This window comes from Lithobates pipiens, unplaced genomic scaffold, assembly GCF_037356315.1.
Source record: "Lithobates pipiens isolate NorthernLeopardFrog02 unplaced genomic scaffold, aLitPip1_a1.2 Scaffold_19, whole genome shotgun sequence".
In the NCBI taxonomy this organism is placed as follows: Eukaryota; Metazoa; Chordata; class Amphibia; order Anura; family Ranidae; genus Lithobates; species Lithobates pipiens.
In genome coordinates, this window is record NW_027507764.1 from 92,976,485 (window position 1) to 93,002,826 (window position 26,342).

Consider the following 26,342-nt stretch of genomic DNA (forward strand, 5'->3'; position numbering starts at 1 on the left):
AATGTGCTTTTACAACCTGTGTGATGAATGCCATAGATCTGCTAAATGGGTCCTGGTGAACGTAGGGACAGGTAGTTATTTTTATAAATTTGCATGGCTAAAAAGCATGGCTGGCCAATCTAAGTTACAGTGTCTTGGTTAAATACATTCAGTCATTTCCTCATCTACATTTAAAGTGGAACTTCACCCTTAAGGGGAATTTCTGCTTTATGCCCTTCTCCCCCCTCATCTACCACATTTGGCACATACATTTTTTTTGTTTGGTAGCATGCACTTAGTTTTGATAGGTACCCACTCCCACTTCCTCTCGGATCGCCTAGGCGATCTGAGCAGAAATTCGCCCCCTCTCTCTTAGCCTGCAGTCTTCTAAGAGGTGTCCCAGGTCCCAGAAAACTGCAGGACCATTCACAAAGTGCAGTGCAGTGGTAAGCCAGCTGTGAAGCCGCAAGAAGTCCCAGCCAGCTTCTCACAATAAACATACCGGCGCCAGGGTCCTAAAGAGCAGTGAAGAACTGGCCTGGGTGAGGTCAGCTCTGGATCCCTGGACAGGTACGTGTCCCTTTATTGAAAGTCAGCAGTTGCAATATTTGTAGCTGCTGACTTAACATTTTTCTTTCCAGGGTGAAGATCCTCTTTAAGGGCTCAGTCCACTAAATAGTAATATTACAGTTATATGTTAATTCTGATTGGCTAGATTGGTCCCTGGCTTCTTATATGTCTTGGCTACTCCAACAGTCCCTGTACATCTAATAGTTTACGTACTCTAATTCTTTCTGATACATTCTGCATCATATAAAATAAGAATAATTCGGCAGAATGAGTGGAAACTCCTCACAATGCCAACAGCAGGTATGCAGATACAGAAACTTAAGCACAGATATTTCACCAATAGAGTGTCCTAAAGAAATAATAAACTGTCAAGTGGTTTATCTGTTCAGCTTCTACCAAAATACGAAACATCAGTTTTGGGTGCTCACTCTAAAGAACCACCACAAGTACACAATAAAGCCACACATTGATCATGCCACCCAGTAAGGCTCCATGCACACTGGGCTTAAAAAAGCATCTGTTCTCTTGGGAGTAAAAAACACTCATATAGAACATTTTTTGTACAAAGTCTAGATGAGTTTAGGAGAGTTTTTACGTTTTTCTGCCAGTGAGCTCCAATCAGAAATGTGAACGGAAGGGATTTTTTTCCTGCCTCTAAACGTTGAGCTCAAATATGCCTCTAATCGTCCTAATGTGCATGGACACGTAGGATAACATTGAGCAAGGTTTTTTATGCCAGTGTGCATGGAGTCTTTATTTGGCCAAAACACAGTTTCCCTGTCACTGCTCGTCGGCCATGCCCCTCTTTGGGAAGCCAGCTTTGGCCAAATAGAAGACTTAAATGGTTACATTATCAGTGTGTGTCTCTGCTGTGTACTCATGGTGATTTTATCAAGTGAGGACAAGCTCTTTTGGGACCAACACCTGACTACCTTGCAGCCTGGCCTATCAGTACCTGGGCTTGTAGCAACGCTTATTTTGAAGATTCCATCAGTTTTGAGTGGACTGATCCTTTAAAGTGGAGTTCCACCCAAAAACGGAACTTCCGCTTTTCAGAATCCCCCCCGTGTCACATTTTCAGGGGGGAGCAAATACCTGTCTAATACAGGTATTTTGCTCCCACTTCGGGGCATAGATACCCATGCCACCCGAGGGTATCTACGCCAGTTCCCTTCCCCCCCGCTGTCTTCTGGGAGACACACAGGTCCCAGAAGACAGCAGGGACCAGTGGGAATGAGCAGTGTGAGTCACGCATGCGCAGTAGGGAACCAGAAAATCTTCCCTCAGCGAAGATGGCTCTCAGCACCTGAGAGCCGATGGACAGATCGGTTTTGGGTGCCGACATCGCGGGCGCCCTGGACAAGTAAGTGTCCATATTTTAAAAGTCAGCAGCTGCTAAGTATTTGTAGCTGCTGACTTTAAAAAAAAAAAAATTGGCGGAACTCTGCTTTAGACCGGCAAAAGGTTGTATGTAAAATGTATGTCTGTCTTCAATTAAAGAAATAAGTTCACACCTTACAGTTCATCATTTACAGAGTTGCTACATACCTGTACCCACTCTTTAACAGTGTCTTCACCAGGTGTCCAGCCATTCTCAACATAGTTCAATCGAGATCTTTCTGCAGACCAGTTGGTGCTGTACTGTGAGGATACAGTGATTTGATCTGATGTGATCTCCCCAGATTCCATTCCAAGAGGTTCTCTACACTCAAAATCTAAATACAAAACAGCAAATAATTAGCTTCTTAGTGTTAAACTAGGCACTACAACATGAGAATGGTCTGCAGGGCTTACACTAATGCCCTTGTTTTTCACAAAATTTGTAATGGAACTTTTTACTTGAAGTACATGTAAATCAATGAACAATGAACATTTAAACTTCTCTTATTTTATACCTTTCAGTCTGTTTAATAGACCATTGGAAGCATTTTTCTGTATCAGTTTGCAATGTATATGTGCAAAAAAAAAAAAAAATCATAGCTGTCCTGTGTCCCCTGCACACTTTCTATGACATCTAAAAGAGCCCTCCTAGTTTTTATCTTAGACAAAAGAATAATTAGCATTTATGTAGTAGAGATTAGGGATGGGCTGAATGGACCCCTCTTTGGTCCGCACCAGAACTTTGGAACTCCGGGAAAGTTCGGACCCAAATAATGAACACCATTAAAGTCAATAGGACCCGAACGTCAAAAATCTAAAGTTCCCATTTTGGAGGCTTATATTCAAGTAATTGGGCATACAATGGTTATAGGGGTCCGGGTCCTGCCCTGGGGGATATGTATCAATAAAACTTTTTTGTGAAAAACTTAATTTTTAATTAAGCAGTGTTTTTTTGATTTTTAAAGTAAAAGCATAAAAATGAAAAATTCCTTCTAATATAGTGCCCGGGGGGGGGGGGGGGGGGGGGGAGCATGTTCTGCACCATGTCTAGGATCTTCTGCAGCAATTGTTGCATTTATAAAGCCAAAAAAATTAAATTTTCCCTGCAAGCTGCCTTTATTTTGCTCAGCAACAGCTGGGGAGCCAGTGTGTATGATGAGGCCACAAAGTAGTGCACTGGGAACAATATTAGATATTTTTTGAATACCTTCTGGTGTCACTTTTACTTTGGATAGAAGTAACGGGTGCATAAAAATTGGTCTTTGGGTGTCAGTGGCGCCTTCCCACCGTAACCCTATAGAGGTACTCTTGATGAAAGCACGAATTGGCCTTGCTGTAAAAAATTGCAATGATATGCACCTATCAAACAGGTGTAGAAAAATTGGACTTTGGGTGTTGGTGGCACCTTCCCACCGCAACCCTATAGAGGTACTCTTGATGAAAGCAAGAATTGTCCTTGCTGTAAAAAATGTAAATGATATGCACCTGCCAAACAGGTGCTGAAAAATTGGTCTTTGGGTTTTAATTGTGCCCATGAAACCTATACCAAAAACATTCTTCCAGAAGAAATTATTGAACACCCTCAAAGCTAGGCAGCCTCGATTTCCTGCAGAGATTCCACACCCCAAAAAGACTTAATCCGTGACATCGGCATCAGGGGATTCATAGCTGGTAATCCAAGACTGATTAATTTTTATTAAAGTCAAACAGTCCACGGAGTCCGTGGATAGACGCATTCTATGATCAGTAACCTCCTGCAGCACTGAATGCCCGTTCTGAAAGCACGCACCCAAAACAATATGGTGTTAAACTGGCAGTAACACACAAAACTATATGGCGTTAAACTGGCAGTAACGCACGCAAAACTATATGGCGTTAAACTGGCAGTAACGCACACAGAAGTAAATGGCATTAAACTGTCAGTAATGCACAAAACTATATGGCGTTAAACTGGCAGCAACGTACACAGAACTATATGGCATTAAACTGGCCGTAACGCACGCAAAACTATATGGCGTTAAACTGGCAGTAACGCACACAAAACAATATGGAGTTAAACTGGCAGTAATGCACACACAACAATATGGTGTTAAACTGTCAGTAACGCACACAAAACTATATGGCATTAAGCTGCCAGTAACGCACACAGAAGTAAATGGCGTTAAACTGGCAGTAAGCACACAGAAGTAAATGGCGTTAAACTGGCAGTAATGCAATCAAATAGACATTGTTCAACTGTCACTACACTGACGCTATCTGAACTGTCCCTACTCTAGCTATACACTAATGTCAAGATTACTGACACGGCCTCACTACACTACACTGAAACTATCTGAGCTGTCCCTACTCTAGCTGCACACTATGCAAAGCTGAATAATGGTCCTCCTCACTACACTCACCCTATCCCTAGACTGATACTAAACTAATATTCTGCACTGACAATTGAAGCAAAATAGCACAGTATAGCACACTAACTAACTGATAGCACTGAACAGAGCCCTGTTCTATCTCTCTCCACATCAAAATCACACTGAAAATGACTGCCATTGAAAGAATACTTTTATACTGTTGGCGGAAATGAGCCATGATTGGATAAAGTCATGATGACAGTGTCCAATCATGACTCTGACAGTACTCTGTGCCCTGATTGGCTGAAGCTTTCACTGCTTCTGCCAATCAGGGCTTGCAATGCACTGTTTAGCGCTGCAATGCATTGTGGTCAGTTCGGGGAGCCGAACAAACGGTCGATGACCCATTTGTTCAGCTGTTCGCCAAACGACCGAACAACGTAAGTTCGGCCCGAATTTATGCTGGGGCTGAAGTGTTCGACCATGCCTAGTAGAGATGAGAGGGGAGTGGTTTGAGTAGATTAGCCAAAGACAGTGAGCGGGCTGACAACACTCAACAAAAATGTGGTGTATTGTCAGTCCACGGTAGGGTTTAAAAGGTGAGTGTAGTTCAGGTAAACAGGTATTTTGGGTCTTTAAATGAATAAAACCTGGGAAACTGTGCATGTGTTGGAGAGATATACTGTATATGTTTTTTATTTTTTTGTTATTTTGCCTTGACATGTGGTTTAACATTATGTACATATGTCACCGGTTATTTAAATACATCTTCATGACAAATATTATCTATTTGTGGATTTTAGGACTGTCAAGCATGACACCATCTTCCTGCCACTGGCTTTAAATAATATATGATGCTGTTGTCCAGGTAATTGGGGTCACATGTGAATGCTTTGAAGTTTAACTGGCTTAGTATTATACTTATTATGGATTCTAACCCAGCCTACTACGAGAAGGTCAGAACATTGCTCTTTCCTGACAATGGAACGGAACTGCAAATGGGTGCTTAATTTGTTCCAGTTGTTCTTCACTAAGCATTCCTAAGGACCAAAAAACATTTGTAACTCGGAAAATTAATATTATACAGGATTTATGTAGTGCCAATAGTTTACCAGCACTTTACAATTGAAATGTCTATTTTACGGAGAACTCTTTATTGTCTGAATGGTATTCCCAGTAGACGTGCCTATTACTTTATGTAGGTGGCAAGAAAAAAATAAAAATAAGCCCAAGACTAAATAGAGTATGTGCTTGTTCAAAGTCTGTAACCAAAGACCACCACTTGTATAGATCTTCAGTGATCTACTTTGATTATAACAGTTCTGTGGGTTGTGCCTCTGTGACATGCACAAGAAAAGAACAGGCGGCAATGTTGTACCTCCAACCTTTTCCTATGATAGGAAACAGATAAGAAGGTTGGGTATGGCCCGGGGGGGATTGGCTATGGCCCACAACCTGTGGACCATCTGCATTTACTGTAAATGAATCAGGTCTCTAACCCTGCTATCTATTAAAATGTTATATAGAACAAAACTATTTTATAATATTTCTAGATGTATATGAAATGACAATGCTATGGATGGGAATGGACTGTGTGGGACGAACACCAATTAACTTGCATAGAGAAAATAAAGTGGCTACACTTTTCTATAGCTTCTGAGATCCCTATGACTCCTCTCAGCCTCTCTCCTATTTTTAGGTTATAATCCTGGGCTTACTCACATGTCTAGATGTGGCAACCAACACAAAAATAAAAAGGTAAACAAATGCATGTATTATAATTGGTGCTGCAGTCCTAAGCACCAACCTACAACCTGGTAAATGCAGCCTAGTTAGCTGACTGATTGATTTTTCTATGCCATCTTTCTATTTTATTTTATGTCGAACAGTGACAAATTAAAAAAAGTTGCTTGATATACTGTTAAGAACCTTGCAAAGGAAAACTAAATACATTTGCAAGCCAGCTAGAGGTGACAACCTTTAAAAAGAGAAGAGTGTCCATAAAAGTGTAGCAGACACCCATAACAGCCAATCAGCTTTCATATTTCTTTTTCTGCGAAAGATAAACCATCTACCTGATTAATCACTATGAACAAGGCTTTCCTCCAGTTTGTATACATATGTGTTCAAATGAAGAAGAGAAAAGTTACATCTTGTTATACAGAAACATTATTCTATTCTTGAGGAGATCTAATTTATTTAGAAGTTTCTGAATGTTTTATGTGACTGGAGGGGTATGAGAATACATAACAATCTCCATAGTTACCAACCTTCCTCTGCATTGCTCTGTAACACGGTGTAGTTCGCAGAAAATCCTTCTTTGGCTATAGCATTGTCTGTGTGAAAAATCATCGTTAGGATTCCAGTTGAGGAACGAATACGTCCTGGCGTGTTCTGTCCACAGTAACGTCCAATGTAAGGCCCCACTGTAAAAAAAAACAGAAAAAAAGGAAAAGAAAAAAAGAACTTAGTAAAGATGGAAATGCTAGGTGATCATTAAAAATAGTTGAGAAAATCCCGAGTTGCATATAATGGTCTATTTACTCTTTTCACTTCCTGAACCAACAGTCATATTTAAACTCAGCGGGTTAAATGAAAAAGAAAACTGACCGATCTAGTCGGAGCCGCTGTTCTCACTATGCAAAGTTAGTACATTGATTTCCCCCGCTGAGCTGCTGTGTTCTGACAGAGGGACAGCCCCAAACATGAGAACACTCCAATCATTGCTCTCTGCCATTGGCTGTGAGTGCTGATTGGGCATCAGTTGGCTGCTGGTTTTCCAGCATGCTTGGAAGATAGAAGCCAGCCAACTCTGTTGGACAGACTGACATACACACGGGCCGAATGTTGGCCTGTTGTTTTTTAATCGGCAAATGTCTCCCGACATTCATCCCGTGTGTACCCGGCTTTAGGCTCTAAATAGACACGCAAACAAATCTATCCATCTGGCTAACTGTCATACCTCTGCATCTGAAAAACAGTTGCAAAACAAAACAGTTAACCATTGTAACCAAATGAAAGCTTTTATTTTCTAACTTGAAGGATCCTAGATAGAATTGACTGTCTGCAGATGTATTTGCAGAACATCTACAATGGCGAAATACCTGCTACAAGCTTTCCCTGTTCATGATTTAGTTATAAATTGCTCAGTAACAGGCTGTTTTGCTAGTACATAGCAATGCAGAAATTGCTATTCACAGCCAAACTAGTATCCTAAAGCAGGTGCCACTATAGGCAGGAACTCAACTTTTTTTCCTTTTTTTTTTTTTACACTACATTAAAATAACAGGACCACCTGCGACCTTCCTTCTACATTCATTGTTAGAATATCATTCATTCAAGAAAAAAAAATTCTTTCTTGCACCTTTGAATTTTTTCATCAATGCTCTCAAATGCAAACATGGTTTTGACCCCACTAACTATTAGAAAATTGAATGAACATTCTAAAACACAAATCTTCTAGAGCTGCTATGGTCCACGTAATCTCCTGCTAGGCCTTAGTCATGTGACCTGGAATCAAAGCATAGTTTAGTTACTAGGGAAGATCTTTTTGCAGACTCTACCCCTTCCCACGTCCACCACCTTCTTTAAGGTCTCCTCAATTGTTAAGAAGAAGAATGAAATTTCCAAAAGCTAGACTTCAATTTCTTTAACGGAAAGTATTTATTTTCCACTGGAAGAAAAACATTCTGGTGCCACCATAAAAATAGGCTGGAAACCACTTAAACAATAAAGGGCACCCATTGAACTCAGGTGCCTTCTTTGACATATAAACAAGTCAAGCATTGAAAATGGAACAAGAGGGACATTGTTCATCTGGAAGCTGTGATTGAAGAGTCTGTTCATGTCTTATAATTCTAAAGGACTTATTTGGGACGTCTACATTTAGATTGTCTGGATTTTGCCCCCTGGACATCTCAGATCTTTGCTTTCTGTCTCTGTGAACACTGTACATTCAGAAACTGATGGGCCAACACAATACAAAGAAGTATTGAATTTGTTCGCACAGGGATTCCTAGACAAGCTAATGCAATATTGATCGTCAGAACGCGGGATAAGGCAGAAAGTATTAATCACGCTTACATATAAGAGAAACATCAATTTCTTTCACTATATTTTAATACATCCAGCAAGCCTGTAATTATCGCTTATAATAGCATAAGTTTCCTACTGTCAAAAAGGAGCGCTTAGGCTGAATTTCTCTAATGGATCTATTATTACATATTTACTAGCAACAAAATATTTCCTAATTTTGTTAGACCTATTAAATCTATGAACTGTGGCAAATCATCCTCGCAAATCTATTATTAACGCTTATAATTAACAACCGCTGCCCAAATGTCTAGTCAACAGTGGATGAGAGGAAGTAATTATACTTGGCTTATCTCTCGGTAGCTAATTATATGCATATATTTATACGACCTATCTCTTTCCTGTCTATCAAGAGCCTCTATGGAGAAAGCCTGTATATTGTCAAGTCAGGGAAAAAACAAAACTACAGACATGAATTCATTACAGATCAATATAGATGTACAAATGGAGAATCTATTTGCATGACGGTCTGTCTGCAGATTAAGCAATACAAAAGACAGGTTGATGTGGTCAGTATTTATGCCCGTAACCAATCTTATTAGGCTCATTGAAAGTCTAGAACCGTTTCACTAAGGGACTCGTTTGCAAGTAGGTAGCCTAAGCAGCGTCTCAGGGAATCTAATTTTGGTCACGTGTAAGCCAGGTTTACTGCCTGGCCTAAACACCGAGCTCTATAATAGCTGCAAAAATAATCAACCATAACACACTAATGCTCTGTTTAGAAATGAATTCTTCACTAAGCAGATTAGGTGCTGCTTTAGGGAATGTGTTGCTAGCTGTACAGGTGCCCGGTCTGCTGATTGGACTAAAAAATAACCTGCAGGTTGATTTCAAATGAATGTTATGGTATTAGATAAGATTAGCCTATTATATTCCTTCTAAACTTATTATTTGTTAGACAGTATAGGTACGACTGCAATAGCTTACAAATACGATCCAAAAAAGGTGCAACATTTCAATACAAAATACTATTCTTGCTCAGAAATCCACCATGCAATGATTCACTTAGCTATTGCCTTGGGGAAACAATTTTTGCCCCATGTCTGCCAAATGTTCTTGGCCTGAATACTAAACTGTATGTTCAACAGAAACTCAGATGCTACTTTAGCTTAAGATTGGACAATGTTGCCTATCACTTTATTATTTCTTTTTTTGCCTACCTCTTAGCCCAAATGTCAAATAGAAATCACCTATGAATCAGACAGAATGTGCACTGCATTCCTGTGCAATTCACATGCGATTCAACGAGGAGCGATTTGAATGGGCTAAAAATCACATGAAGTCCTTATGTCACAGTTTACTCTGCTCAGTTATCACAGGACACAGGAGCGATCTCGCTCAGTGTCCTATTCCTGACAGTCCCCCCCCCCCCCACAGCCGACGGAAGAGGAGAGGAGGGGAGCCAGCTGCAGGGGGTGGGGGGGGGGCAGAGGAGGAAGACAGGAGGGGCGGAAGAGAACACGGGGGGCGGAGAAGGACACGGAGGGGGCTGGGGGAGGAGCACACCGAACAGCCAGGAATGATCGGTGCAGCAGGAGGGACAGCTGTGAACACCGATCTCCCTGTATAGCTTTTTAACTGACAGCCACAGGAGGGAGAGAAGGAGAAGCGACTGTCAGCTAAAAATCAATGCCAAGGAGATTGGTGTTCACAGCTGTTCCCCGCCGAACCGATCATTCCCGGCAGATCGCGAGTCGCTTGCGGGTGTGCGGGAGAAATGTGGGAGACTCCCACACCTATGGGAGACTTGAGATGTATATGTGTACCATGGTTACATAATAAACTGCACAGCTTCTCCTGTACTGAGAGTTCAGGAGGTGGAGATCTTCTCACTGCAACCCGCATACACCCCCACATGTGTGATGCCAATATCATGTGACCTGATTATCTCTAAGAACAAGTAACTGTTCTCTCCAGCATAAAAGACACAACTGAGCATGTGAAGGTTGAGGTTGACTACCTTGCCTGGTCTTTCCAAGGTAGACATTGCAGGGAGGGGAAGGATCTATGCATACAGGATAAAACAGGCTTTTTACACAATGCAGACAATTAACCCCCTAATTTCCACAGTGGGTATAACAAGCATACTATTCTGCATATACAGACTGATTTTACTGTTGTGGTTTTAGTAACACTTTAGGCTGGATTCACACCTATACAGTTTTAGTGCTTTTTGCATTTTGAAGATTTGCATTACAGAACATGTTCCATAGAAAAACATGTTAAATGGACTGTAATGCAAATCTGCAAAATGCAAAAAGCACTAAAACTGCATAGGTGTGAATCCAGCCTCAGGCTCAATTCACATCTATGCATGTGCTTTTGAGCGTTTCTGCAGTGCTTTTTACGGTGCTTGCCGCGTTTTTGGACATACGTTTTAACCATACTTTTGCCGCGTTTTGCATTTTTTTATTTTGTACAGTGTGGTTGCTTAGCAACCAGCTATATGCAGTGTAAAAAAATGAAAAAAAAAACGCAAAACGCAAATCGCGGCAAAAACATGGCAAAAACACTGTAAAAACGTGGTTAAAACACGGTACTTGCATTTTGGATGCAGGTCCATTGACTTCTATTAGATGCAAAATGCTGCATTTTGCATGAAAAAAAGTCCCCGATCCTTTCCAAAAATGCAGAGGCACAAAAATGCATTGATGTGAACATGTTCCATAGGAACCCATGTTAAAAAATTTCCCTGCATTTCTGCAAAATGCAAAATGCATAAAAAAAAAACGCATTCGTGTGAATCAAGCCTAAGGCTGGATTCACACCTATGCATTTTTAGTGCTTTTTGCATTTTGCTGATTTGTACTACAAAACGTCTTCCATAGGAAACCATGGTACATGGACTGTAGTGCAAATCTGCAAAATGCAAAAAGCACTAAAAAAGCATAGGTGTGAATCCAGCCTAAGGGTTTAATGTATATTCATCGGTGGTAATTGATTTTTTTTCATTGTTTTAAAAAGTGATTAAATAAAAAATCAAGGGGTTGTGTGTGGTAGGTGTCAGGAGAAATGCACAGTTAATGCAAAAACTGCATTATCAATACAAATTAGATTGAATAACATCATGTGTGTCATCATTAACCTAACAAACTTATTAGATCCCTCAAGTCACACAGCAGACAATTATTGCATGTGTTGGTGTCCAATGACTGCCTAGGAGGGTTAGAAGATTTAAAAGAAAACATCCATTATTAGTGCTTCTTTGCTACTGTAATTACTGTCCTCTCTGTCCGACAGCCTTCAGGTTTTATACATTTCAATATAAAAATGTGTTACAGCCAAACAGTGCCTTAGGAACAAATCAATTAGCTTCTCGTGTTAAGTACATTTCACTCATGGTCCGTTTGAAACAAAAGGTTAAAGTATCAACAGCAACATTATCCACAAATTGAATACGATTACTTATAATTTTAGAAATGGTATCATTACAATGCATACTGTATTAAGTGTTGCCATAACTACTACTGCCATCAAACTTATTACCTAGCAATATATTTGAGGATTACAAACTATATTTATTCACTCCTTCGATAGTTGTTTTCCAAATGTTATACCTGCTGCATTGCTACATCATTTTTCAGCCTTGGGCCTTACTGCTGTTTAGCAACACTAGTCACATGGTATGCTCTGGGAATAGTTATGCCCTTGGAGCAGTAAAGGTAAAGGCTATATGGCAAAATCTGTGTCAACTTTATTGCTAAACTATCACACTTACAACAAAGGGCACTGGGTCTCTGCTGAAGCAGAGGATCACGACATAGGCAGAGAAGCACATTGACTGTCTCAGTCTGAACAGCAGATTCTCAGGTACCATTGGCAGAGATCACATGACCAATGCCTTCAATTGGTCACATGTATGGCCATGGGAGGAAGTCATGAACAATATTTTTTCTGCAGGAATTATTAGTATTTACTAAATGAAATGACCTATTAATTGCTATAGGTCTACTTAAAAGCAACACTACCATCAACTAATTTTTTCTTTTTTAAAAAAAAAAGCTGTATGGAAAAAAAGTATTTTAAACCTTTCATGTCCCATGCCACTATTCTCCACCGAATTCAAGAAATTCTGCTGCCTGAGGTATCTTCAGCATCTGGCACTATTTTGAGTATGTCAGATTCCTGGTCCCCTGCTGAGCACTGTGGTTCCCTCTGTCAGTCCTTCTGTCATCACTGTGTTCTGTAGGGGTCAGTGGAAGGAACCTCAGAACGGAGAGGGGGACCAAGTATCTAACACTCCTCAAAGTGTGAGACACAAGAAATTCTTTAGGCAATGCAATCTCTTAAATACAGCTTAGAATAGTGACATGAGCAGTGGGACAGGTCAGCATTAAAATATTTATTTTCCGTACACCTTTTTTTTATAAGATGACAGAGTCTTATTGATGCAAACCTGTGCATTTCCCATTCAGGGATACAATAGGTTTGCTAACATCTTCCCTCTAGCATATCACTCCCTACCTACTAGGTTCAGCGCCAGGGGTTGAGGAAAATATTAGTAGTAATAATAGTATTGAGTAGCAGATAACAGGTGCTTCCAAGTATTGAGGAGCAGATAACAGGTGCTTCCAAGTATTGAGGAGCAGGTAACTGGGGCTTCCAAGTATTGAGGAGCAGATAACTGGTACTTCCAAGTATTGAGGAGCACGTGATAAAAGATGGCCAATAAGTTATGTCCATAGTCCTGTTTAAGCCATTGGTGCAGTGGCTCTAAGCCCTTGTACACACGGTCGGAGAATCTGTCGGAATGAGTCTTATCGGACCGTGTCGTCAGATAATCCGACTGTGTGTGGTATGCATCAGACTGATTCCGTCCGAATCTCCGTCCGACCCAATTTTCCAACATGTTGGAAAGATTTCCCGACCAACTGGGCCGGACGGACCTAATCCGATCATGTGTAGAGCATTTTCATCGGACCAAGTGCCACGCATGCTCAGATCAAATTCCTACATTAAAGCTATTGGCTACTAGCCTGAATGTAGTCCCATCGTAACGAAATTACGTCATCACGTTCTGAAAGATCGGATTTTTCGCCAACTTGGCCCGACCGTGTGTATGCAACAGTTTTGGACACAATCCGTCGGACTAAATCCGACGGGCAAAATCTGACGGATTTGGTTGGCAAAATCTCCGACCGTGTGTACGTGGGCTAAGACAGCTCTTGGCAGGTGAATGGAGCCATAAGGTTGTTGGGGACGGCTAAATATAAGTGAACCTGTTACTTTGTCTTGCATAGGCAAACATAGGTTCATTTTAAGGTATTTACGATATTTGTGTTACCCACAATGTCACAGTATATTAAAGGATGTTAAGTATTATAAATTCTAAAGGCAAAGATATGAGACCAATACGAATACATATATTAAAAACTTTTACATGTAAATGGTAATCACAAAAGAAGGAAATAATTGCCTGCAATAGATTGCTCAGTTTTCCATACAATGCAGATAAATCTTTTGGAGATTGCTTTGTAATTGCCTTACAAGCTCCTTACTGGTGAAATATTGTTTTATTAAGTTGTTTATAGTTCTTTTTATTCTCTTCTCCCTCTTGGATTGGTCTGTTCTCTAACAGGCTCCATTCCATCATTTCTATATACACATTACTTTTCCAGCTGTAAGTTGCAATGACAGCGAAGTTAGACAGGAAGCAGAAGAAGTTGAGATAAAAGAGATTAATAGAGTGTTTAATTTGCAGTGGCATTAACATCTATTGGAAGACAGTGCTTTCAGTGCCTTCATTCAAAAGTGTGTTTATTTTATTGACTTAAGCATTGATGGCTTGCCAAGGCAATAGTTCTGAAACTGTATGCACACTCTTCTAAATTACTTTTCACTCTCAGTATCACTGACACGTTCCTTAAAGGCAGGAGAGCTGGAGGCGCGGAGGGAAAAAAAATGTGATGATTATCTTCATATCAAACCATACTCTTAAGCTGTTCTTTTGTGTTTGGATCTTATCATTTTATACACAAAAGGAACTTAATGGGCACTAAAGATTTTTAGAAGAAAGCAGAAATAATTGTAAACTGCTCAATATCAAACCACGGGTGACCACCCAATACAGGCTGCTGTTTTGTGCGGTAAAACTGTTTATTTGTATTCATAGCTCAGTGATATCATGGCTTAATAGTTGATTGATTGACATTGGTTCTGCATCAAAACAAGATGCAATGATGCTAAGACTGAAAGCAGCAGCAAACCCCCGACAATCCACAAAGCATGATAAGGCCATTGACAGTGGTGGTAATGTCATTACACAGAAACCAAGATGCAGTTGGGAGCCTTCATGTATCAGAATGTGTGCTAAGGTCACTGGGTGGTCTAAAGAAGCCCAATGGAGGTTGTAGCCCTAGCATTGCTCAAGGATTGATTGATATTAGTTCAGCATCAATACAAGCTGCACTGACTCTAATGCTGAGAGCAGCAGCATGCCTTTGGCAATCCACGATTACAGGTGGTGAAGATATCATTACATTGGAGCCACGATGCAGTTAAGAGCCTATATGCATCAGGAAGTGATATGTGTGTACAATGGCCATTGGGTGGCTTAAAAAAGCTCAGCGAAGGTTGTAGCCTTGGCCCTGTTCAAAGATTGAATGACACTGGTTCAGCATCAATACAAGCTGCAATGATTCTAATGCTAAAAGCAGCAGCACTACCTTGGCAATCTTTGATGCATATTAATAACATTGAAGGTGGCGATGATGTCATTACACTTGAGCCAAGATTCAGTTGGAAATTTCCATGTATCAGGAAGTGATACACGTGTGCAAAGGCTGTTGGGTGGCTTAAAGAAGCCCAATGGCTACCCGCTGCCTTGATTGATGGCAGTCTCAGCATGTTCAGTGAGTCTCTGAGAAGGCCTCTCCCTGCCCCTCCACAGCTCAGCGATCCAGTAAGCGTGGAGAAGCAGAGAGAAGAGACTCTGACTGATAGTCAGCAACTCTTCTCTCGGGAATCTGTTAAAACCAAGCCATCGCCGGTGTTCGATCGCTCGGTTCTCAGTGCAGTGACGGCGGGGGACAGATGCAGCATCGGTTTGATGCTGCATCCACATAGGTAAGTATGAATCTCAAGAAAACTGAATTGCCATACTTCTCTTTTAAACATTTTGACAATTGTATCTTTAAAAGTATGTTTGTTTGTATGTTTAACATTCACGCTATATACATATAATATACTGTGTATAACAATATCAAGAGTATTTATACATACGGGAGTGTTGATGTGTGTGTCTGTGCCCTATTTAGGATTTTTTTGTGTTACAAGACATTACTCCATGTTCCATTTGTGAGATTGAATTTGCTGGTACAACAGTGGCTACTTGTTTCCCACTCCGGGACGTGTGAGTGGCAAACCAGTGATGTGTTCCGGCTCCACGGAGAGGTGAGAAACTTTAATCAAACTTGCCTGCTGAAGACGGCTGTAGCAATAGACCCACAGCTGCGCGTGTGAAATAATACTCTGCCGATCTGAGAAAAAGGATTTTTATTCAAATGAGAACACCAGACGCCTGGGCACAATCGTTCTCCTCGTAATTTTCAACAGACTTGGGCAACCTGTGGCTTTCCTGTTCCTGTGGAAGAACATGTACTGCCATGGCCTGCGATAGAAGGCAGGGATTTGATTGCCTATACCAAAGTATGACTGCAAGGAAATGTAGCAAAACAAAAATATTGATTAAATGTACTAAAGCACTTGTTCCTTCTGACATATAAAAACCCATACCTATGCCTTCCTTTTCCATCCACCTAATGCAGTTAGGTGACACCTGTATTCTATTTGTGTTGCCACACATCAGATAAATCTAAAAAAATGCATTGTTTTGGGAATATCTGCTCTATAAGCAAAAAAGGGTTAATTTGCTTTTGCCAAAGAAATGCCTATGCAGATTAGGGCTGTGCAGCTTTGACGGAAGTTGAATACTTCCCTTGCTAAAGGTGTAGGCCATTACGCCTCGCTGTTACACCACCATCACAGGAGCATACTCTCAAATTCTGAGCTCAGAGCTACTGTACCACGGGAGAGAAAGTACATGTGAGGGGGTTTGAATCAGAGACATTGCTCTCTCCTGTGATGGTAGAGGTGAACAGTAACAGATAGGTGTCTCTTAGCAACATCCTTAGCAACGTGCTAGTAGTTTCCTAGTCAGACTGCTTGAGGCACAAACATACACCTACACCTATAGCAAGGACACAATTCAATTTTGGCTTGTTTTTATCTACAGATACCCCTTACCTGTTTTCTTGTAAATGTTCTAATCTATGCCTTTAAAGTACCAGTTAATATGTTGCACCTAAAGCACCCAAAAGCAAGTGATGCACTTTTTATCTATCAAAAAGTGTTTTCCAGAGCTAAACCTTTCATCTGATTTCTTAATTGCTGCATTTGTAAATTCCAAAAGCCAATATAAAGGAATAGTAGTGGTAAAAAAAGCACTTGTTTGTTAAACCAATCTTGTTTTTTTGTACAATTGCTATGCCTGCATACTTTTGCTGATAGGTGTCCCTCATTCCCATCTTAAAAAGTTGAGAGGTATGCCTAGAGGGTGTGTCCATGACAGCCTGGGCTCACAGGAAGTGGCTTGAATGGCATTCAACCTCGAAAAGCAGTTGTACAAATCAGAATATCTTCAGGGGACAACGCCTGGAAAGTGGTAAGTATTGCTGCAAAATGCTGCTTTTTTACATTTTTTTTGAGCATATAGCATATATATTTTTTAATTTTGCTTTAAATTAGGAGTTCTGCTTTAACCACAGTAGTATGATTGGGCCCTCAGCGAAGCAAATGGTGTTTGGATATTTCTCTTTAACAAGTACAAATAAAAGTGATGAGAGGTCTCCTGCCTTCCGCTCCACCCAGGTCCATGATTCACAGCTAATTAGAAGACCACACATCTTGTAGAAAAATCCACATAAGCACCAACACCAAATGGAAAAATGAAACACTTGCGTGATTAGGAAGTTCTCTAGAGGTAAGATATAGATCTGTGACTTATAGGATTAAATCTGGCTTTAGAAAATAGAAATCTTGTAGCAGTCCTGAGCAGATTGCTTCTGTCAGCGCCGTTCTGCAGATTTCATTAATATTATTTAAAGTTGATACAGTTTCTCACATCCCTGTTACCATGCAAACTTCAGCTATATAACACATTGGTTTTCTATTATTCTGAGAACTAATTAACATGTAAGATCTCCGTCTATGTTCAGGGAAGGAAATGTTCTTGGCTGTAATATATTGCTCTGCAGAGGTGAGAAATGTCATTAGCTGCCACAGACGGCAGCACTGAATGTCTGGCCCAAAAGAAAAAAAACATATTTTGCATGAAGAAAAAAAAAAATGAATTTCATCTGGGGAACAAGCAGGATGCATGTGATTTCTGTAATTTACAGCACTTGCCTTGTTTATGTTGGGTTGGCCATATGTGGGCTGATGAATACAAGTGATTAGGGTACAGCTCACTATAGTTGGGCTATGAGGCAGCTATGATGCCCACATGTACAGAGCCCATGTTAGGCTTCTTTTTTACATGGGCAGCAAGCTCTGAAAAGTGATCTGTGATGGATCTAGTCTAGAGCCAATGTACAGGCTCTACATGAGATACTGCCACCACTTCAACACTTGTTTTTTAATCTTAAATAAGGCTCTCCTTGTCAGCGTGAACCAAGGAAAGCAGTTTACCAGCGCTTCCTGGTTGACGCGATCATCAGCTGTGATTGGTCACAGTTGATCATGTGGTAAGAAGCCTCTGTCAGAGGCCTCATACCTAGATCGGAGTTGCGGTGTGTCAGACTGACACACAGCACCTCCAATCGCCACGCTGCACGCCCCTGTGGGCGCACGATGGCTGTGTTATCCTGATCACGTTGAATGAAGTCAGGTTATCACAAAAACTTTGCCGCCGCCATTCTGCTATATGGCGGACGGTAAGTGGTTAACATCAATTAAATATGGGTTCCTACATCAGGCCTAATCTAGGGACATTTGAGAAGTAAGGAGAGATTTGGTTCAGAAAATGGGGGACAGTTGGGAGCTATATAGTGATAGAAATGATAATAAAAGTGATAATATCATATACTAAGCTAAGATTTAAACATGCAGCCCTAGCTTTTTATTTAAAGTTATATGAAATAGAGTTGAATCATACAAGAACTGAACAGGAACATAACAATTCACAAATGTCAACTAATTACCAGCTTCTATACTTGCATCTATCTCTGAGAAAGATCTGACTTCTGTCAGATGATATCTGGGGAATATTTATGTAACGTCCTCTGCTCTACAACACAAGTCTTTCTGACATGTAGATTATGTGCAGAGGAAAGAAAAGGACAGCATTGTTCTCCGGCGTGGCCACTGGATCCAAAGTGTGAAAACTGCGTGCTGAAAAGATGCCTTTTGTGTTCAGTGCTGCGAGCAGAGAACTGCGAGGGACAGTTGGTTGCACATTACCACTTGAAGAAGTCACTGGGCTTGCCAAGCTTTCATCTCTACTACATGGAAACTTTCATGCACCAATTTCCCTTAGAACTGGCTGTGCTTAAACAGCACTTTCTACTCCAATTCCTTTTTTACTGAAAAGCACTTCTAACGATTGAATGATAATACGGACATGGAGTCCCACAGACACTGAGCAGTAGTGTAAAGCAAACCTGTCACACCCAAAGCAAGATAGCGGTATTGTGGAGCTGAGTCAAACAAGCGGGCACAATTTAAAGTTTTTTTTATAAATATGCTAGATGGACTTTTACAAATTAAAAATTATTTTCATTATCTACACTATAAAGTAGGATTGCTGGTGGGAATATCTCATTGTGGAGTCTTCAAGAGGTTTCTGTGTTCACTCCTCCCATGTCGCACAACACATATGAGGACTGACCTATGGTCTGTAAAGTTTTTTGGCGGCCAGCATGACATTCAGGTTACTACCATACATAACCAAAATGTCAAAATTTGCATGGATCTGTCATTTAAAAATTGAATGATAGAACTTGAACGTTAATAGGGTCTAACTGGAGTTTGTTTTTGACCACAGTGTCGCAAAACCTTTAGAGAGCATGATGGAAAATTCTTCTTAAGTGAACTAAATTCTAACTGTAAATTTGGTTTTTGTTTGTGAAAAATCATACGTATTGTAATGAAACCTCTAATGCCGCATACACACGGCCAGTCTTTCTGGCAGAAAAGGTCCGACGGTGTTCCCGACGGAGTTCCGACTGAACAGACTTGCCCACACACGTTTCGTTTTGAAAGTGATGACATACGACGGGACTAGAAAAGGAAGTTTAATAGACAGTAGCCAATAGCTGCCCTTGCATCGTATTTGGTCCATCGGACCAGCATACAGACAAAAGTTTTCCTGATTAGAAATCGATTCCGTAGCACAGATTTAAAACATGTTCTATTTCTAGGTTCGTCTGAATTTTTGAACAAAAACATCAGATGAAGCCCACGCGCGATCGTAAAATCCGATGGAATAATTCCATCTGACCTTTTCTGCTCGAAAGTCCGGTCGTGTGTACGCGGCATAAGACATGTCTGGGATTCCATTCATATAGCAGGTGTGGACTAAATTTTAAAGTAGAAGTATAGGCAAAACTTTTTTCTTGTATAGAGTAGGGGAGGGTTCTAACCCCTTTCAGATTTTATTTTCGCCAACTGTGTCTGATTGTGGAGATTTCCCTTCACTTCCTGTCCCATAGCCAAACAGGAAGTGAGAGGAAATCTCTCCAAATAAGGGAATTTTTTGGGGACCCCCAAGTCACTAGAACTAGTGTCCCCATTGGAAGATTTCCCCATTATTACTTTTCTGGGGACAACCCAAAATTTGTGATTTTCCTCACATTCACTTTCAATGATAATGGTAAACAGGACAAATAGAGAGGGTGAATTTCCCCACCAGGGGTACAGACAACAATAAAAACCTGACAGGTGTTCTAATCCCTCTCCACACTATCCAAAACTAAAAAAAATAAAAGTTTTGCTTTTAGTTATATTTTAAAGACTTTCAAACAAAATTAGTCGACTCAATGATGGCAAAAAAAAAGGATGTTCTATAGATTTTTTTTTGCTATGGATGTTTGAATTAAAATCAGCCAGCTTAAAGTGATATAAAGGACAATTTGTTAAAAAAACAAAACAAACAAACATGTTATACTAACCTGCTCTGTGAAGTGGTTTTGCACAGAGCAGCCTTGATCCTCTTCTTCTTGGGTCCTCTGCTGGTGATCCTGGCTCCTCCCACCTGCCGAGTGCCCCCAGAGTAAGAAGCTTGCTATGAGGGCACCGAAGCAGACTCCTGAGCTGCTGCTCTGCATGTCCATTCACACACTGGCTGTGCCATTGGCTCCCACTTCTGTCTCAGCCAGTGAGGAGTGAAAGTCCCCAGAGAGCCAAGACTCTCATGCACATTGCTGGATTGTGTTGGGGCTCAGGCAAGTATTAGGGGGTGCCGGGGAGAGCTGCACAGAAAAAGGTTTTTAACCTTTATGCATAGATTGCATTAAGTTAAAAAACCTTGAGCCTTTAGAACCACTTTAAGGAATTCGATTAATCATGTGGATTCCAGTAACCTAGGGAGCTTTTACCGCATAGGGTACCATTTTTATATTTAGTTTTATTTGATATTACTCTATTCACATTTTGACATTAAAGTGGCTTTAAAGTCTTATTTCTTTTTTTAAATAATAAACATGTTATACTTACCTGCTTCGTGCAAGGGTTTTGCATGAAGCAGCCTCAATCCCACCCGCAGGCGCTCTGGGTGTCCCCCCCCTTGCTGATTGCCCCATAGCAATCTACTTGTTATGGGCGCACTCATGCATGCTCGCTCCCGATCCTGCTCTGTGTGTCCATAAGGCACAGAGAACAGGGCTCGGCTCCGTCCTGCCTCATTGGCTGTGATTGACAGCAGCAGGGGCCAATTTAAGCCTGCAGTAAACTTCTAAATCTGCTTGGTTACTGTGGAGAAACAGTTACAATTCTTAGCACATTGTTATGTGTTAAGTCACCTACCTCCAGGAAATCCATCCCATATTTCCAAGTAATCATATCGGCATGCCCGGCCTGGGCTATTCGAGTCCGGTTCAAGTTCAAATCCTTCAAACTCCACGATAATCTCTGACATCTTTTGTGCAAAGATAGTGTACGTACATTCGATAGCATTGGGGTACTTTTCTGGGTAGCCAGGAGATTTTATTACTCCGGAGGGTGCTGTAAAATTGCGGGAGCATTCTGGACCTACAAAAAGAAAAAAAATGTGCATGGTTAGCTGAAACCTTCTCTACGGAGACTGGGGATTTCATTTCATATTTCCACAGTTCTCACAACTAATTGCAAGCAACAAGGGTTTTGTATTAGCACATCTCCCAAAGCCTGCTAGTCGGATCTGAATTTCCATTTGTACCTAGCAATTTAAGCAGAAGAATTGTGACAAATATTAAGTCATGTGGGAACAATAAAAATTCAACTTGTAAAAATCTTGACGTATCTCTCGAGATATAATTACAGCCCCTTGAATCTTAAATCTTTAAAGCTGGAGGTTGACAGCCATTTATTTTTGAATTACGGAGAAGACTCTGCACAAGTGGGCGATGTAGAGGGAGAATTTTTCTTCTACGTTTGTGCTGCAGAAAACCTCTAACTGTGCCAGATGTGACCTCTGCCTTATGACCAAGTTAATGTGAAAGGCAATTCTTGGTCGTATCCAGGGTTTCTAAACAATGTTGACACAGGTGGAACAGTAAAGTGTTTTCTATTGGGCGCTGGCATGATAAACTGTCCGATTACAGTCGGTGTGGCCACAGGTCCATTCACATTGGTGTTCATATGTTAACCTTCTGCAAACTTTGGGAGAATTAGCTGGTTTAGAAAGTTCTCACATAAAACAGCTTATTTAAATGCATAAACTATACATATATTTGGTTTATCTACATCAAAGCAGGAACATGTCAAGTTGCATAAATTATGTATACCAACACAACCTAGTGCAACATTGCAAATTTTATGTTTGGAGGATTTAAAGGGGTTATCCACCTTCAGATAAGATTCATTTATTGCAAACCTTCCTGCAAGCTATTTTTTTTTAATATTTCACTGCATCTGTTTAGTGTATATCTGTGATTTTTTTCCCCCCACAAACATCCATATATGTTTCCTCCTCATTGGCTTACCCACACATAGGATATCCCCCCCTTGAGTTTGTCATGAATGCTGCTGCTGGATTCATCCACCTTACCAACCGCTCTGTGTATGCAATTCCTCAACTGGCTTCCACTCAACCAATCAATTCAATTCAAGATACTAACAATAGCTTACGAAGCCATCCACAACTCTGCCCCAGCTACATCACTAACCTAGTCTGAGGCTGGGTTCACACTATTGTAAATTGGATGTGGGTTTCTCCAAATCCAATTAGCATGTCAAGAGATTGTGACCGTCTCTCAATGGAGTCGGTTCACACAACTTTGGGACGGCTGCGGAGCGAATTGCACAGGAATCCTGTGCACCTTCTGGTCAGTTTTAGGTCCAAATTCAGCCAAAATCTGGACCAAAATCTGACCTGAAATGGTGAACAGGGACGCACCGGACCCCTACTGTGAGCTCCGCACGGCAGTCTGAACCCAGCCTCAAAAACCAACCAAATCTTTCACTTTGTTCCTCTCAAGACGCCCTGCTCTCTCGAGCTGCCTTGTCATCTCCTCCCATGGTCACCTCCAAGACTTCTACAGAGCCTCTTCCATCCTCTGGAACTCTCTACCACAATCTGTCTGACTATCTCCTACTCTATTTTCAGATGATTCCTGAAAACTCACCTCTACAGAGATACCTATCTGGCCCCCAGTATACAACTGTACATTTATTTGATCCATAAGCCCATCCCCCACAGTTATTACCTTTTGTATCTCTTGACCCTCCCTCTTAGATTGTAAGCTCTAAAGAACAGAGCTCTCTGATTTCTCCTGTATTAAATTATTTTGCAATTGTACTGTCTGCCCTCATGTTATAAAGCACTGCATATACTTTTGGCACTATACAAATTCTGTATAACAGTGGTCATCAACCCTGTCCTCAGGACCCACTAACAGGCCAGGTTTGAAAGATAACTGAAATACATCACAGGTGATATCATTTGCTGCTCAGTGATTGCAGTATTCTAGTCTGCATCATTCCAAGGTAATACATAAACTCTGGCCTGTTAGTGAGCCCTGAGGACAGGGTTGATGACCACTGCTGTATAATAATAATAATAATAATAATAATATACATGTCAATGGGAATCATTTATTCAGAAATAAAGGACATTTTGTGGTATGCATATCAGCCAATCGTATTCCACCAACTGTTCATTTGCGTACTTTAAAAATGAGAACAAGCATCTAATTCTACTCTCTCCATAAATATTTTTTTAATCACTTCTGTACCAAACATTATGGTCCAAAGAAGGGTAGGGGATGTAGTCATGGGCCAAGTGAATTTGTCTGTTCTGAAGCTTTATTTTTTTTATTTTGTACACTAAAGTATTCAACTGCAGGATTATATTGAAAAAAGGTGCTTGCCATCAGCTAGCAGCTGCAGAAAAAAATGGTATACCCCTATACTTCTCTTTTAAAGTGATCGTAAATGTAATTAAAAAAAAAAGTCATACTTAATTTGTGTAATCTTGCTCTGTGTAATGAATGCCCCAATCCTCCTCTTCCGGGGTACCCGCCATCACTCCTGGCCCCTCCCCTACTGAATGCCCCCATAGGAAGTCGCATCCTATGGGAGCACTCATGTGGGCTCCCTTCTGAGCCATGCTCTGAGTGTCCATACACAGAGCGCGGCTCAGCCCCCCAACCCCACTCTTTCCTCATATGATTGACAGAAACAGGAGACAATGGCTTCCACTACTGCCTTCATGTCCAGGGGGAAGAGAAAGAGCAGAGAGAGCTGCTGCTCATGGGCACTGCGCTGGATTGAGATCAGGCTTTTACCTTTTCAAACACTTTAAAGTTTATGTAAACTTTAACAATAAAATTGATCTGTTAAATATGCAATTGATAAGAGTTTTTTTTATATTTATTTGATAAGTGCAAAAACACCTGTTGATCATGCCAGAGCTTTAGTAAGCCAATAACTTCTTGTCTTCTTTGTCTGTTCTGCCCTCAAATAATTGACACTGTTCCCATTTCTCTCTGTGGACTACAGCCCACCCCCCTTTTTTACATTGAAAAGAGGAGAGGGAGAGGTGCTATGTAGTTTTAAAACACTTCTTATCTTAGGAAGACCACCCTGCCTCTTCACAGATACAGTATGGTGAGTGAGCGTTGCCACCCCAGGATGGGAAGTGTGTTATCTGGAAGGGTCACCAGATGAAAATTTAAAAAATCCATGAAAAATACGGGGTAAGCTCTGATATATTACATTTATTTTCCTGGGTTACTCTCCCTTCTTTTGACATGGCATACTCAAAACCTCCTCATCCTATCAGATATGCCAGCTAGAAAAGTGGATTGAGCATGTTGTAGGGCATGTTTGGAGGGGCAATGATATGCCTAATATGCCCTCTTGTATGTATGTTCCTAACAGCAATGTGCCAAGCAATAGAGCTACTTAAAGTGGAAGTAAACCCATTGATTTAAACAGTTAAAAAAAAAAGGCATGCCGGGAATGCTAACTGCACATTGGCTGTGCTCTCAGCCAAACTATCAAACCATCCAATGGCTGGTGTCTTAACTAATCACATGTGCAGCACCATAGCAGTTGAAGATTAAACAGAGGCAAAGATGGCAGCTTCCTTGGCTGAAAACGATAGGGGAGTTTACTTCCACTTTAAAGGGTTGATCCTTCCTCTACCAGCCTGAGGCTGGCCATATATTATTCAACTTTCTTGTACAATTTTCCTTTAGATTTACCAAAACCATAATATGAGGTCAAACCTAAAGACTTTAAATTTGAATACAATCAGACATGTGCTTGAACTACATAGTTTAATGTAAATCTAAAGGAAATTGAATAAGACAATTGTATAATGTATGGCCAGCTTTAGTCCTGCTGTGTAGGGGATTCAAGGAGGATAGTATGAAGACAGATTTATGATTTTATACTGGTCGCATAAAAAAAAAAAAAAACACAAATATCTTGGATAAGCATAAAAGTTCTATCTGGAAGTTTTAGCAAATAAACACAAATGTTTTAAAACTGCTCAGTATAGGTCAGTATTCAGCACTATTGCATCTGACATTTTTAATGTTTCTCAAGGGTCCAGCACAGTGAAATTAGAGCACACCATGTATATACTACCGGAGTTTACACCCTAGTGAAAGCATCAGCTTAACATTTGCTCAAATGACATTGGACGAATTATGTTGAGTTCAAGAGAGTGTTTAGAGACACTGGTGGAATTTTAACTATTGGGGTTATTAGAAAAGGTCACGTTTATGTCACAGCAGGCTGGCTTTAAACACTTTCAGTGTAAGTAAACCTAAGAAGGTGAGTTTTCGGTCTCTGAATCACTTTATACCTCGCCCTTGCTGACCTCAAAAGGAATAGAATCACTGGTTTTCTTTGAAACAAGTAAAAAAAAAAAACTTTTTATTTTGCTTGCTTTTGACCTTTTTTTTTTCTTATTTTGAAAATGTCCATTAGAATTTGTACCAGTTATTATTGTTGTTATTATTACTATTATTATAATCTCAAACAACTATCTTGAAGAGAACAACTGTGGAAGAGAACAACTGTGGAATTAAAAACCCCTATCAATGGAGTTTATCATTTGCTCCCTTTTGGTATATATATATATATATATATATATATATATATATATATATATATATATATAAATATATATATACCAAAAGGGAGCAAATGATAAAATCCATTGATTGGGGTTTTTAATTCCATAGTTGTTCTCTTCAAGATAGTTGTTTGAAATTATAATAATAGTATGTATATAATAGTAGTATATATATATATATATATATATAT

The 26,342-nt window shown here is 40.4% G+C and overlaps 1 protein-coding gene across 1 annotated transcript in view; it reads right to left on the reverse strand.

The window, feature by feature from the left end:
- The window catches only part of NRP1 (neuropilin 1), a 245,907-nt gene that overhangs the window by 127,369 nt on the left and 92,196 nt on the right, over positions 1 to 26,342 (reverse strand). Inside the window, exons 4-6 of the mRNA XM_077491091.1 lie at positions 21,390 to 21,614; positions 6,548 to 6,703; positions 2,098 to 2,264 (exon numbers count right to left, since the gene is read on the reverse strand). Of these exons, the coding sequence (XP_077347217.1) occupies positions 2,098 to 2,264; positions 6,548 to 6,703; positions 21,390 to 21,614 (548 nt within the window). The remainder of the gene's footprint in view (positions 1 to 2,097; positions 2,265 to 6,547; positions 6,704 to 21,389; positions 21,615 to 26,342) is intronic.